The 14370-nt window shown below is 46.1% G+C and overlaps 1 protein-coding gene across 2 annotated transcripts in view; it reads right to left on the reverse strand.

The window, feature by feature from the left end:
* The window catches only part of FSD2 (fibronectin type III and SPRY domain containing 2), a 40222-nt gene that overhangs the window by 12783 nt on the left and 13069 nt on the right, over positions 1–14370 (reverse strand). For both annotated transcript variants that reach the window (XM_041752706.1, XM_041752707.1), the window contains exons 2-8: positions 10036–10698; positions 9815–9910; positions 8292–8522; positions 7036–7058; positions 5649–5770; positions 2444–2599; positions 153–287 (exon numbers count right to left, since the gene is read on the reverse strand). In XM_041752706.1, the coding sequence (XP_041608640.1) occupies positions 153–287; positions 2444–2599; positions 5649–5770; positions 7036–7058; positions 8292–8522; positions 9815–9910; positions 10036–10641 (1369 nt within the window). In that variant the 5' untranslated portion in view covers positions 10642–10698. The remainder of the gene's footprint in view (positions 1–152; positions 288–2443; positions 2600–5648; positions 5771–7035; positions 7059–8291; positions 8523–9814; positions 9911–10035; positions 10699–14370) is intronic.

Raw genomic sequence — 14370 nt, forward strand, 5'->3', positions numbered from 1 at the left:
GAATACAGATTGCATGTATTGCATGAAAGAAAATATACAGCTATTCCTGCCCTGCCAAATAAGATCGAGCGTCTTGCCACATCTAGAAAGCTGTGACTCCTGTGTCCCCCTGGAATGAAGGTCCTGCTCCAGAAACAAGTGACCCCAATTACCTGTCATGTACACCACACACTCGCTGGCAGGGCTGGGGCCAGTCCTGTTCTGAGCCGTGACCCAAAATTCATACTGTGTATTTGGCATAAGATTTGTCACTGAGCAATATGTTTCTTTGACAGTCATTGTAAACTCTGGGGGAAAAAAAAAAGGACATGATTCAACCCTAAAAATAGGCTAATAGCTCCAAATGAGTTGTGCTGTAGTAGATTACAAAATTGGCCACAGATTCCTCCCACCCCTACACGTGCACTCCTCTGCAGTTTGACTCCCTACTCTTTCAAGAGGTTCATTTTTTCCTGCCTTCCCTTGATGGGCTCAGCCATGTGACTTGCTGTAGCCGGTGGGACAGCAGCAAACAGGATGCTAGCAGAGGCTTGGGGAATGCCCGTGAGCAGGCGCTTGTCTTCTTGCTGCTGAGAACACATCCATTTCCATGTGAACAGGCCCAAGCCAGCCTTCTGGACAATGAGACCAGGTGGACAGAGGGCCCCAGACATCCAGGTCATCTCATCCATCCTAGCCAAGTCCCCAGATTTGTAAGTGAGGCTATCCTAGACCATCCAGCCCTACTCAAGCCCAGACCAGAAGAATGGACAGCCAACTCACAGAATTATAAGAAACAGTTTATGTTTGTCATGTTAAGCAATAAGTTATATATAGATGCATACAGTAGAGTGGGCTAAGGTGTTCTAACTGCTACACCTCCAAACCTCCCCAGATTCTTGGAAGGCAGTGATATGTCATTAATCCACCCTCTAATAACAGTTCTTTTATTACAAAGTGGTCCATTAAAAAGATCTTCACAGATGGTCATGACACAGCCCAAATATCCTGGCTTCCTCTGTGTATCTTCATAGAGTGCCAGCAGGGTCAATTCACAACAAGAGTTAGGCTTAGTCAGGTCTGGCTTCTTGGTCTCTGATCTCCTGTTCCAAGTCTTCCTCTTTCCCCACTATACTCTAACTTTAGTCTTTGTTCAGACCACCCTCACCATCTGTTCACCTTATCCTGACCTCACTCAGCATCAGTTAGAATTACTTTCCTTAAGAATTCCCGTTCCTTCCTACATCCTGGGCAGAAAAACAGTCCTCACTTTCAGCACTTTGACCCCTCCACCTGCCTGGCCTGGTACAGCGAGCAAAGCTCTGTACAGGGGGGATTCCTGGGTGGCTCAGCGGTTTGGCGCCTGCCTTTGGCCCAGGGCGCGATCCTGGAGTCTGGGGATTGAGTCCCGCGTTGGGCTCCTGGCATGGAGCCTGCTTCTCCTTCTGCCTGTGTCTCTGCCTCTCTCTCTCTCTCTCTCTCTCTCTCTCTCTCTCTGCCTATCATGAATAAAAAAATAAAATCTTAAAAAAAAAAAAGTACAGGGAGCCTGCAGACTTGATTCTTGTCCTGGTTCTGCTATCACCCATGTGTTCCCATGGACAGCTTGTTTCTCTCCGGGGTCTCAGTCTCTGTATTCATAAAGTGGAAATCCCTAAGGCCCTGCCACCAATCTCACTCTGCCTCCATGCACACGGGACAGGTCTTGCCAGGCTAGCCTTGGTCCTGGAATTCCTTCAGGCACTCAACTAGGGCTCCTGCACTGTCTGGGCCTCTCTTCTCAACAGGCACATGGCTTATCTGTTATGTGGGGTGGGGGGAGGCAACTACCCCGAGCCTAGCCCCACACCAGCCAGCTCCATTTCCCAGGGAGGAAGATGGGCTGCCCACTGGGAGGTGAGGGTCCATTCCCAGGAGGTTGCTCAACCTGGGAATGTGAATCTGAGCAGCAGTGGCCCTTCCAGGCTGCAGAGGCCCCCTCACCCTTCATGGGGGTCTCCGTGCTACCCCTCCAGTTTCTACCAGCACAGGGTTGCTCTGAGAAGAGCCAGCCTACCCTCCCCTCACATGCTAGGCCCACTGGAACCCAGACAGCCCAATTGGGCCTCCTCCAGGACAGGCGTCCCCACCCTTCGTGCACACAGGGCATCCAGGGCATCTAGGGCATCCAGGGCTTCATCCCAAGGGCAACTCTGACCTGACAGCTCTATCTACACTCCAGACACCTTAGCCTGGCCTTGTGACTCTCCCAGCCAGGCCCCAATTTGCCTTTCTCACCCTTTCTGTCACGCTCACCTGCCTGCATCCTGTCCTCTGAGTAGCTCCTGGATCATGACAGCTCCAAGGAGCTGGATGCACAGATGCATCCCACCTCCGCCCTTCTGAGTGCTAGGAAGACAGGGCCCTAACCTCTGAGGGCCCTCAGCCATTCCAGAGCACGAGTGTGTTCTTAGCAGAGCCTCACCTTCTGGGTCCTTCCCAGGTAAGCTGTCCTGCATTGGCCGGTAGGACAGCTGATAGCTCTCCACGGTGTCATCAGAGTATAAGCTCCAGCACACGCGGACAGAGGATCCCGTGGCTGAGTTAGGGGTCTGTGGGTTTATCACTGGAGCAGAAGGAGCTAGATGAAGACAATAGAGAAAGACAAACACAAGTGAGAAGCCTTGTAGAGGTGTGGGATGGGCGTGACCCCTGTCATAGGTCTATTGCACCCCCCACCACACACACACACACACACACACACACACACACACACACACACCTACACATACCTACAAGCTTTGGAAGTGGAAGCAGCAGCCCAGATTGGACAAGGTCAGGAAAGCCAAACCCCTCAACCTTGAGTCTGCAAGCAACAACCAGCATGTCCATTCTTGCTCTGACAAATCCACGCAAGCTTGGGGAGAAGGGGTTGGTGACAAATCCCCTCCAGCTTGGGCTGGATTGTGGTTTGCCGGACCTGCCCTAGGTATGGGTCCTTTGGCCCCTTCTACATCATCCAAAGATGGAAGACAGCCAGAACCACAGCAGTGCTATCTGCAGCCCTGAAGTGAACCAAGGAGTCTGAGAAGCCTTCAACAGGGAAGCTCTGTTTTCCTTGGGGGACCCATCCAACAGCCATGTCTTTGTTATAATGAGAGAAGACTGGGTTGGGTGAAATTGTGCTTTTGGGAACCATTATCATCAGACTCCAGCAACTGCGTTGATTCTTTTGTTCTCTGGAGGTTGATACTTCTGTCTTACCACTCTCCAGACTAACACATATGTAGGAAGCACTGCTTGTTTCCCTCTATGATTCTTCCCTCCAACCCAGCCTTTGTACGACCACCTTAGCTTCCAATTCTGACATTGCTCAGTCCAGGTAAGAGCATGACCAAACTCAAAAGAGTTTACTTAGCCACTGCTCAGCCTTTCTTCTCTGGTCAGGGCCTGGAAGGTCCTAACGTGACAAAGGAGAGGAAGAGGAGGAAGAACCCATATCCCCAAATGACAAAGTCCAGGATATATAGCATGTGTCCTTCTATACCCTGCAAGGAATGGCCCCGCAGCAAGAACATCAGGAGCTTCAGTAAGAAGAGGGGTGGCCCTGGGGTAGGTACTCCACACAGGAGGCTTCGAATGCAGGCGGGAGGGTGGTAGTCTGCATGGAACCTGGACTTGGGGGTGAAGAGAAGTGTCAATGTTTTTCAAACTCTGACATGGGTGATACTGCCTTTCCTTCCAAATGTCTGGGCCTGATTATTTGGGCAGCACCATCCCTAGGATGGGAAAGCTCATCATAGCTCAGTGAAATCACCCCTTGAAAAACACAAATCAAAACCACAATGAGATACCACTTTACCCCGGTGAGAATGGATAAAATTAACAAGACAGGAAACAACAAATGTTGGTGAGGATGTAGAGAAAGGGGAACTCTCTTGGATTGTTGGTGGGAACGCCAGCTGGTACAGCCACTCTGGAAAAGAGGATGGAAGTTCCTCAAGAAGTTAAAAAAAGAACTATCCTATGACCCAGCAATTGCACTACTGGGTATTTGCCCCAAAGATACAGATGTAGTGAAACAAACGGGCACCTGCACCCCAATGTTCATAGCAGCAATGTCCACAATAGCCAAACTGTGAGAGGAGCCATGATGTCCTTCGACAGATGAATGGATAAAGATGTGGTATATAGATACAATGGACTATTACTCAGCCATTACAAAGGACAAATACCTATCATTTACTTTGACATGGATGGAACTGGAGGGTGTTATGCTGAGTGAAACCAATCAGAGAAAACAATTATAATATGGTTTCACTCATATGTGGAATATAAGAAATAGTGAAAGGGACCATAAGGGAAAGGAGGGAAACTGAGTGGAAAAAAATTAGAGAGGAAGACAAACCATGAGAGACTCCTAACTCTGGGAAACAAAGGGTTGCAGAAGGAAAGGTGGGTGGGGGGATGGGGTAGCTGGGTGATGCATATTAAGGAGGGCACATGATGAGATGAGCACTGGTGTTAACACTGTATGTTGCCAAATTGAACTTAAATTTTATTTATATGTATAAATTACTTAGAGGAAGAAAAAGAAATCATCCCTTGAACCATGAGTCTAAGAATGGATGGATGTCCAGTATCCCATCCAGTTGAGGATTAAGTAAACAAATTAATGTATATATTAAAATGATGTTATAGATCAGTACAAGAAAATATTAATCATAATTGTTTTGATAAAATAAGGTTGCAAAACAGAAGAATTCCCTTTTTATTTTAAAAAACTTGTGCAGGGGATCCCTGGGTGGCTCAATGGTTTAGCACCTGCCTTTGGCCCAGGGCGTGATCCTGAAGACCCGGGATCGAGTCCCACATCAGGCTCCCTGCATGGAGCCTGCTTCTCCCTCTGCCTGTGTCTCCACCTCTCTCCGTGTGTTTCTCCTGAATAAATAAATAAATTTTTTAAAAAATTTAAAAAAATAATAAAAAATTTAAAAAACCTACGCAAAAGAAAAATCTAAATGATATACATAATATTTTTACGATGTAGTTGGGTGTTGGTGAGAAAGAGGTGTGCAGCCAAGAAAAAAAAAAAAGAAAACCAAAACCCCGAATACAGGATTATTCTTAGAAATAAATAATCACAATGATATTTTTAGGAGCTTTCTGGTACCATGTGACATGCCATACATGTATTACCTCATGTAATTCTTACCATATCCCAGGAGGCATTATTATGTTCATTTTGCAGACAAGGAAATCAAGACTCAGAGAAGTTAGGTAAGTTGTCCAGAGTCACACAGCTATGAAGTGGCAGGCCTGGGATTCTCACCAGCTCCACAGGATCCCAAAGCTCACTTCCTAGCCGCTGTGCTATTTAAGTAAATAAACTTCAGGCTGCTCACTTGGAGTGACTCAGGCAGAACAGGTGTTTATGAATCTGGGCAGCCTATAAACAAAAAGTATTTCAAGGCTGCCTGGGGCCAAATGTTGGTTGACTCCCTGGAAGTGAGGTGGGTACTTACCCCAGAGGGAGGTCGGCCTCTATTCTCACTTGTACAAGCCATAAAGACATGAAATTTGAGTGAAAAAAAAAAAACTTTGCTCTTAAATCTTTATGATGTTTTTAACTATCAATGCTCAGGGAACTTGAACTTTCTGTGAGGTGCACACACAGGGTAAACATGCACCTGGGATGGTGTTAATGGAGCCCATCAGCTGCTCTACGTCAGAGAAGTCCAAGGTCTGATCTTCAAAGTCGGGCTGTGCAGAGATTTCCACATCTGTTTCTGTATTCAAGAATTTTCCAAGTCTGTTGGTATAAAAGGACACACTGATAAGAACAAAGGGGTGTACTCCTGGGGGTATGTCTAAGGAGCTGGATGACTGGTAATAGGTGCGAAGGGCCTCTTTGCTGAATTTTTCTTTCTTTATTTGAACATGCCGCTGGCTTCCTTCTGCCATCTGCTTTGGTGACTGACCCAGGGGGTCTCCAGTGGGGATGGGGTGGATTGGTTTCTGCATTTGATGGGAGGGGAAGAGGTGGGGTCATTTTGGGGGGCACGCACCTATGAGTTCCACATCTGTGCCCTCTGGAAGACCTTTTGGGTGCTGACCTGGAGGCTCCCACCCCCAGGCCACCCTAGGCCCCATGATGTACAGACTCTGGGGTTTCTTCTCTATGGGGCCAAGGGTACTCCACCTGCTGACAGTGGACGGGTTCTCTGAATTTTCTTGCCTCTTGGCAGTCATGGGGTTTGTAAGTCGCAGGGGCAGAATTTGAAACCAGGTGTGTCTTTTCCCAGTTCTCTTAATCCTTATATTATCAAGTTTCAGCATTGCTTTAGAGACACTGCCTCCTTTAATTCCCATAAAACTATCCTGTCTGCAGATAAGGAAGGTGGATTTTAGACTGACTGGACTAGCCCAGGGACATCGGGTAGCAGGATTTGAACTCCTGTCTGATTCCACAATGTGTGCATTTTCTGTGGTACATAGTCTGGATCTTGGCACAGCTTGGGGGTGGGTGCTGGAGACACTGGATCCTGGCTCCTCCTGGTGAAAGGAGGGGCTCATGGAGGAGACCTGACATCGGGCTTGCTGGCTGGGCCTCTTGCTTCTAGCCCTGGGATCCTGAGATTTGGTACTAGTGGGTCCTTGTGACCCCCATCATCCCTCCAAAGCCAGTGCTATTGGATCTTCTGGGCAGACACAAAAGCTGAAACTGGGATCATATACCCAAGTGGAACCAAATCTATTTGGAAGACTAGAGGAGAACAAACAGTATAAGAAAATATATTTCAAGGGGGATCCCTGGGTGGCTCAGCGGTTTGGTGCCTGCCTTTGGCCCAGGGCACGATCCTGGCGTCCCGGGATCGGGTCCCGTGTCAGGCTCCCGGCATGGAGCCTGCTTCTCCCTCCAGTGTCTCTGCCCCCCTCTCTCTCTCTCTCTCTCTCTCTCTCTCTGTGTGTGTGTCTATCATGAATAAATAAATCTTTAAAAAAAAAAAAAATATATATATATATATATATATATATATATATATATATATATATATTTCAGGACAAAAGTATTACCTGTCAGCCATGGCCACGGCGTCCTAAAAAGGAGGAGGAAAAGGAGAAAATATTAAACCAATTTTGGAAATAAATTTCCTTTTCAAAGTATATAATGATTAAAAACACATCTTAAAACTGAGCAGCCATAGCCCCCACTCTAGCAAGATCACTGTGCCAAGCCGAGCACTGGCTCCATACTCCTCTCCCAGCTCCTCCCCATGAGCTGCGTGAGCACTCCCACTACAGGTGCTGTTTCACACAATCAGTTTGAAAGACTGAGTAACCATCCATTGAAGGGGAACTCCATTGTTTATTGAATCATTCCTCTGTTAATGGACATTTTGGCTGTTTCTAAGGTCTCATCATTTCCAATATCAGTGAGAACGTTTTCGTTCATATCGCTTTCTACACATTCGGGATTATGTCTCTGAGATACAGTGATATTGTGGGGCCAGTGGTTCAAAAGGCCTGCATGTTGGGGGCTCTAATGGTACCTCCCCACTTGCTTTTCAGCTTCTGTTGTGGGTCCCTTGTCCCAGGCATGGCAGGAAGGAAGTGCTGCTGGGTTCTGAGGCACCATCCACCATCCACCCACCACTGTGGGCAGGGGCAGAGTGCAGGCCATATTTGGCAACTGGGGGAGCTCTGGTGGCTGAAGGCCCCTCCCTCACATCCTTGACACCACAACTGTCCCATATTCCTGTGGGTCCTTGTGAAGAAAGGGGACCCCACCTCTGACTGAGATTAAAATTCCCACAGCCCAGCAGCATGGGGCCTTGAGGTCAGATCTAACTAGATTTCAAAGAAATTAAGAAATGGACTTTGAGGATGGCATGTTTGAGTTTATAAAAATTTCAAATTGGTGCCCTTATAACTGGAGAGTCAGAGGTGCCTTTTTAGCCTGGACACACACACCACCACCCCCAGCCGCCAGGCTTCTCGAGGCCACCTGAGGTGACAAGAAAACTCTGAGTGCTGATGTTGCTCAACTCCTGGGTGAGGAGACAGATCTCTAGTACAGAGGGGCTGAGCCCCCTGGAGGCTTCAGTAATGGTGCAGGGGAGGGGTCAGTCATGTCCCAGTCAGCTCAGCCTCTCGTGGCAAAGCTGTGCAGGGACATGGGAGACCACCTCGCCATCATGAACATCCAGCAATCAGATGGATGCTGCCCACAGCAGTCAACTGCAAGGTCTCTAGGCAGAGACGGGCTGCTCTAACCTGTCCTAGCCATACTGTGACTTGGGTTCCTGACCTCATGTCACCTCATGACTGACCTTGATGAAGTCAACCTTCTCCTCATGGCACATCTCCTCTATGTTTTCCATGAGTTCCTTGCAGGTGTCGAGGTTTTCCCCACAGCTGACCAGCTGTCCATACAAGGTTTCCAACTTTGCTTTCTTTTTCTCCCCTAGAGCTTGTATTTTTTCTTCATATTTTTGAGCGAGTGTTTCTAAGATCTCGTTGTAATGTGACTCAAAGTTTTGTTCCTGTCTTCCGAAGTTCTCCTGCAAGATAGTTGATCTCAGCCATCAGCTTGGTGAAATGTGGTGTGTTGGCAACAGAGCCATTTGGGGCATGAAAACGTATCCACCCAGAGATATCTTAGTCACCTCCCCTGGTCTTAGCTTCTTTTGCCAGGATGCCGGGGTGTGCACAGCAGGAGCTAGGAAGAGGAGTCTGCAGCTAGAACCCCTGGGATAATCTCAATGAGAAGCTCTGCTTTCTCTCCTGGCAGCATTTTGCAACCCTCACCCAGGGGAGGAAGGGTTGTGGCCAGATGGCACTGCCTAATGGATGGGAGTGCAGGATGACAGGGGGAGACTTGTGATAGTACTTAATCCTGGGGCACAGCAGATGTGTAATATTAATTAAAGCACATCAAATACTGGTCCTCTTACTTAGGTTGGAAAGTCAAGAGAGCTCTGCGGGTTCTGACCGATGTCACCCTCACCAGATAACAGAGACATTTCCAAAGAAGAAGCCCTTAGGATTCAGGGAGTATTTGCTGAGCCTCTTCTATTTGCACAAGATTTGCTCAGAATGGCACTGGTGTCGGCGTAAACGAGAAGACTCAGAGTCTTCCCTGAGGGTGATTGACTTTGATCTGAGATGCACTGCCAGTGGGAGTATAGGGAGTTCTGTCCAGGTGGTTGCACACTTATTCCTACCACTACCTTCGCTTGTTCCTTCCCTGTACCCTGCAGAAGGGATTTGTGCCATAGTTCTCCTCCCTCTTAAGACTGGTGGTGAAGAAGGTCCAGCTTCACAGGAAAGGGGCTTGGGGCTCAGCTAATTCATATGAGATGCTCCTGCAGATTAATAGAAGCGGAGCACTTGCATGAAGAGAAGGGAGGTAGAAAGTCTCCCAATCCTCTGTCCTGGGGCACTTTATCTGGATGGTGAGGCTGAGTGCTGGCATCACAGTGGTACTACATGTCTCAGAGGCTGACCCAGGGCTGTGACATGTTTGGTGATAGGCACAAATGTGTATTAATCTGATAAGATACAGAGAACAGCTGGGGAAAGGAACAAGGAAGGATGGCTGCCTTGCAGGGCCCTGTCAAGCCTGGGCCATGCAAGAGCCCCACCTGGCAGTAGGGCTGAGGCTAGAAAGACAGAGAAGCTTCCAGTTCAGGAGAGAATGTGGACAGGTACCTGGTTCCAGAAGATAGATCCTCCTAAGGTCCCCTACTAGGGCAGTAGGGAGGCAGTCTCTAACCCACACCTGACAACAGCTACAGACTCCACCACCTGTGGAAGCCAGCGTGTGACTGATGGGTCCATCACCTGCTCTTACCTCCACCGTGATGAAAACCTCTTCCAAGTGATTTGCAAAATTCTCCATCTCGATGATCTGCTTTTCCAATTTGAACATGTTTTTGTGAATTTCATCCTAGCAAACAGAGGTTAGCAAGGAGACATTAGTGTTCTATTCTCTCTTCTGTAGAAGGCATTTCCATTCATTCTCTGCTTGCCTACCTGAGATATATATGCGTTACAGACAGAACATTTATTTACCTTGGCGCTTTCCAGGGCCTTGCTGAGTGGGGTCACCTCGTGCTCTCTGTGCTCATCAGAAACCTCCAACGCCCTCACCGGAGCTTTGCAAGTGACACAGAAGACCAAGGCGGCTTCATCCTCGTCCTCCTCCTCGGGGATCACATAGCACTCGTACTCCTCGCTGGCCCGGCCATGCGAGTACCTGTAGGCCTCTCGCAGGTCCCGGCTGGGGGCAGGTGCACCCCAACCTGCGCAGCGCCGGTCCCCGGCCTCGGCCTCGGCGCCCAGTCTCCAGTCCCTGTGTGCCCCGGCCATGCGCGGCCGCTGGTCCCAAACCTCCAGATGGGGCGAGCTTCCGTCCACGAGCTCCGCGTCCCACTCGCTGCCGTCTCCAAGTGCGTATAAATGGACAAGCTCTTCCACGTCCTCCTCCAGGTCTCTCGGGGCTGCCCCCTTGGGCTCGCTGCTCATCTCGGCCTGCACTTCTCTTCCTGTCTGCAAGTGTTCTTCCGGGAAGAGGTGCAGCCGGTCTTCGGGGTCATACAGATCCATGGGGTAGAAGTGGAAGTCCTGGGGTGCCCGGGCTGGGCGCAGTTCGGGTGTCCCCGCAGCCTCCCCGTCCATGGCGCCTCTGCACCTGCAGAGTTCCTGCCCCGCAGCTCCTACTGGGCGTCCTGGGGTCTAGGACACAGAAGGAGTGAGCAACCCCATTCATGAGAAGGCCATCCCAGTACATGGTCATTAGACTGGTCTCGCTCATTCACAATTTAAAAAAATGTTTTTTAAACTTTTTTAATTTAAAAAGGCAGCTCAGCTGCGGTTTTACTTTGAACTATCTACAAAGAGAAGTTTACTTTCTCCAGGAAGGAGGGACTTTCTAAGCTTAAAGAGGACCAGATATTACCAAAGAAATTTCAATAGTTTCTTCTTCATTAAAACAAATAAACACACACACAAAAAAATAAAATAAAAAAAAATAAAACAAAACAAAACAAAACAAAACAAAAAAACAAACAAACAAACAAACAAAAAAAAACAAATAAACAGAGGCCAAATAAAGCAAAGTGACTTGGGCAGTTATTACTAAACAAATAGTATAAATTGATAGAAAAAAATTAAGATCTCAATAAGTTAGTGTGCAAGGACAACTCACAAAATAATCACTTGTGCAAAAACATTTGGGAAATGGTCTATCCTTATGAATAATAGAGAACAAATAAGTAAGATGCCATTTAGCCTTTCCAGTGAGCAAATATTTAAAAATATAAGAATGTTACCCAAGACTGGGTAGGGTACAGCAAAGTGAGTATGCTCACATGCTGTGGGTTGGAATATATACTAGCCCCAACTTTCTGGAGAGCAAACGGGACAACACAGATCAGGAGCCTTAAAAATGTTCACCCTCTTTAAGTTAGTAATCCTCATGAGGACCCTGAAGGGAAATATTCAATACAGGAGAAAAAACGTTTCTATATAAAAATATCTATCACAAATTTTTTAGAGTGGGGAGGGGGAGAGGGAGAGAGATAATCTTAAGTAGGCTCCATGCCCAGTGCAGAGTCCCATGCAGGCCTGGATCTCATGACCCTGAGAGCATGACCTGAGCCAAAATCAAGAGTTGGACATTCAACAAACTGAGCACCCAGGTGCCCACAAAAATTATTATGACAGCAAAAAAATTAAATTGTAAAGCCCCAGTGATTAGGAGAATAGTTAAGTAAACTAGGATATCCATACTCTATAGGATATAATGCAGACTTTAAAATATTAGGGAGAGCAAATGATAACTTGGCAAAGACGTACAGTATGATATTAAGTAAAATAAACAATATTCATTATATAGAGACTATGATGTTTACTACTTAATGGAGGTATACAAATCTAGAAGGAAATAATAAATGGTAGAAGTAGTAAATACAACATTAGTAGCAGCTACTACTCATGGAGCACTTACTGTGTGCTTTCTCTATGGTCGGCAGTTTAGAGGCATACCCTGTGTGGTAGGCACTGCTATTATCTCCATTTTGCAACTGATAAAACTGTGGCTCACACAGGGTATCTGGAGCAAGGTCATATGGTCAATAATTTGCTGAGCTGATATTTGAACCTTAGTCTGTGTGGTGGCCACGATACTGTGCCTGACAGATGTCCCAACTACAGGAGCTTTGGTGACCAGGTGTTCAGATGTGCTCTGAAATCCATCATCACATTGCATGGAGGACACACTTCCCACAGGCATTTCCATCCAATGACAGAGTGTAGCAGGGATTCTAAGGCAGATCCATTTCTGTTTGACCCAAAACTCCTCTGACAGCAGATTTTGACCGGAGGACTCCTTGACAGCCTTGCTGAATCTTTCTTAGGGTGCAAGGCAGACTGGAGTGGCTCCTCCAAACCATCCTACCCTCCCTCACTTGGGGTCAGACTTGCACCATGGTCTGAGAGCACTCTCAGCCTTTCCTATCTTTCTCCCCATTTTATCTCAGATAAGAGTTTCACCTAATAAAATCCTTGTGTATCTGATCCTGTTTGGTGCTTGGTTCTTGGAGGACCTGGATTATACAGTCTGTTGGATTCCGAAGTGTCTGCTTTCTTCTTGGCACATAATTGCTATTATCTTAGATAACCTCTGATAATATTTGCTACTGATACTGAATTCACATACCATACAATTCTCCTGTCAGAAGTGTATAATTCAATGATTTTTAGTATATTTACGAAAACAAGCAACAATTGCCACAGAACATTTTAGACCATTTTCATTCCATCACAAATAAATTCTGCACTCTTTAGCTACCACCACCCACATTCCTCCATTTCCACCAGCCCTAAGCAACTGGTAATCTACTTTCTGTCTCTATTGATTTATAAATGGGATCATACAATATACTGGATTCATATAATGGAATCATATAAATGGGATCATATAATATACTGTCTTTTGTGATTGGCTTCTTTCATAGCATGTTTTCAAGATTCATCCAGTACTTCTTTCCTTTTTTAGAGAGAGATAATATTCCCTTGTATGGGTATATCATATTTTTTTATCCATTCATCAGCCTATTTACACATTTCCTTTTTCTTTTTTTTTTAAAGATATATTTATTTGAGAGAGAGAGAGAGGCAGGAAGAGGCAGAGGGAGATAAAAACTTAAGCAGATTCCCCACTGAGTGTGGAGCACAATGCAGGGCTCTATCTTACGACCCTGAGATCACGACCTAAGCCCAAACTAAGAGTTGGATGCTCAACTGACAGCACCACCCAGGCACCCCTGCATGTTTCCCTTTCCATTTCGATTGTTTTCACTTTTTGACTACTACTATAAGCAATGCTGCTAAAATGTTTATGTACAAGTTTTTTGTGTGTATATGTTTTCATCTTTTTCATCTCTCTTGGGTATATACCTAGGAGTGGGGTTGCTGGGTCACAGGGTAACTCTACATTTAATTTTCTGAGGAACTACCCAGCTGTTTTCCAAAGTGGCTGTGCCATTTTACATTCCTACTAGCAGTGTATGAAGGCTCTGATTTCACCACACCCCTGTCAACACTTGTTATTATCTGATTTTTTTTTTATTATAGCCATCCTGGAGGGTGTGAAATAGTATGTCATTGTGGTTTTGATTTGCATCTCCCTGATGAATACTGATGGCAAGTATTTTTTCACACATTTGTTAGCCATTTGTATATCTTTTTTTGGAGAAATGTCAATTCAATAGTCTGCCTATTTTTAACGGGGCTATTTGTAAGATTTCTTTACATATTCTAGAGACTAGTCCATTATCAGGTACATAATTTGCAAATATTTTCTCCCATCTTGTAGACAGTCTATTTCATTGCTTTTTATAAATTAAAAAACATTTTTAAAGTAGGCTCTACACTCAACGTGGGACTCAAACTCACAATCCCTAGACCAAGAGTCGCACACTCTACCAACTAAGCCAGCCAGGCACTCTCATCTTTATTGATGGTGTCCTTTGAAGGACAAAAGTTTTTACTTTTGAGGAAGCCTATTTTATTTTTTCTTTTGTTACTTGTGCTTTTGGTGTCATATCTAAGAACTCACTGCCAACTCTGAGGTTAAGCCAACTTTACATTCTTGGGATAAATTGCACTTAGACATAGTGTTTAATTTTATATATATATATTACTGGATTCAGTTTGTTGGCATTTTTTTAAAGGAATTCTGCATTCATATTCCTAAGAAATATTAGCCTGTAACTTTCTTTTCTTGTAATGTCTTTGTCTGGTTTTGGTGTCAGGAAGATGTAGCCTCATAGAATAAGTTGGGAAATATTTGGGATCCCTGGGTGGCGCAGCAGTTTAGCGCCTGCCTTTGGCCCAGGGCGTGAT

Source organism: Vulpes lagopus, chromosome 4 (genome assembly GCF_018345385.1).
Source record: "Vulpes lagopus strain Blue_001 chromosome 4, ASM1834538v1, whole genome shotgun sequence".
Classification (NCBI taxonomy): Eukaryota; Metazoa; Chordata; class Mammalia; order Carnivora; family Canidae; genus Vulpes; species Vulpes lagopus.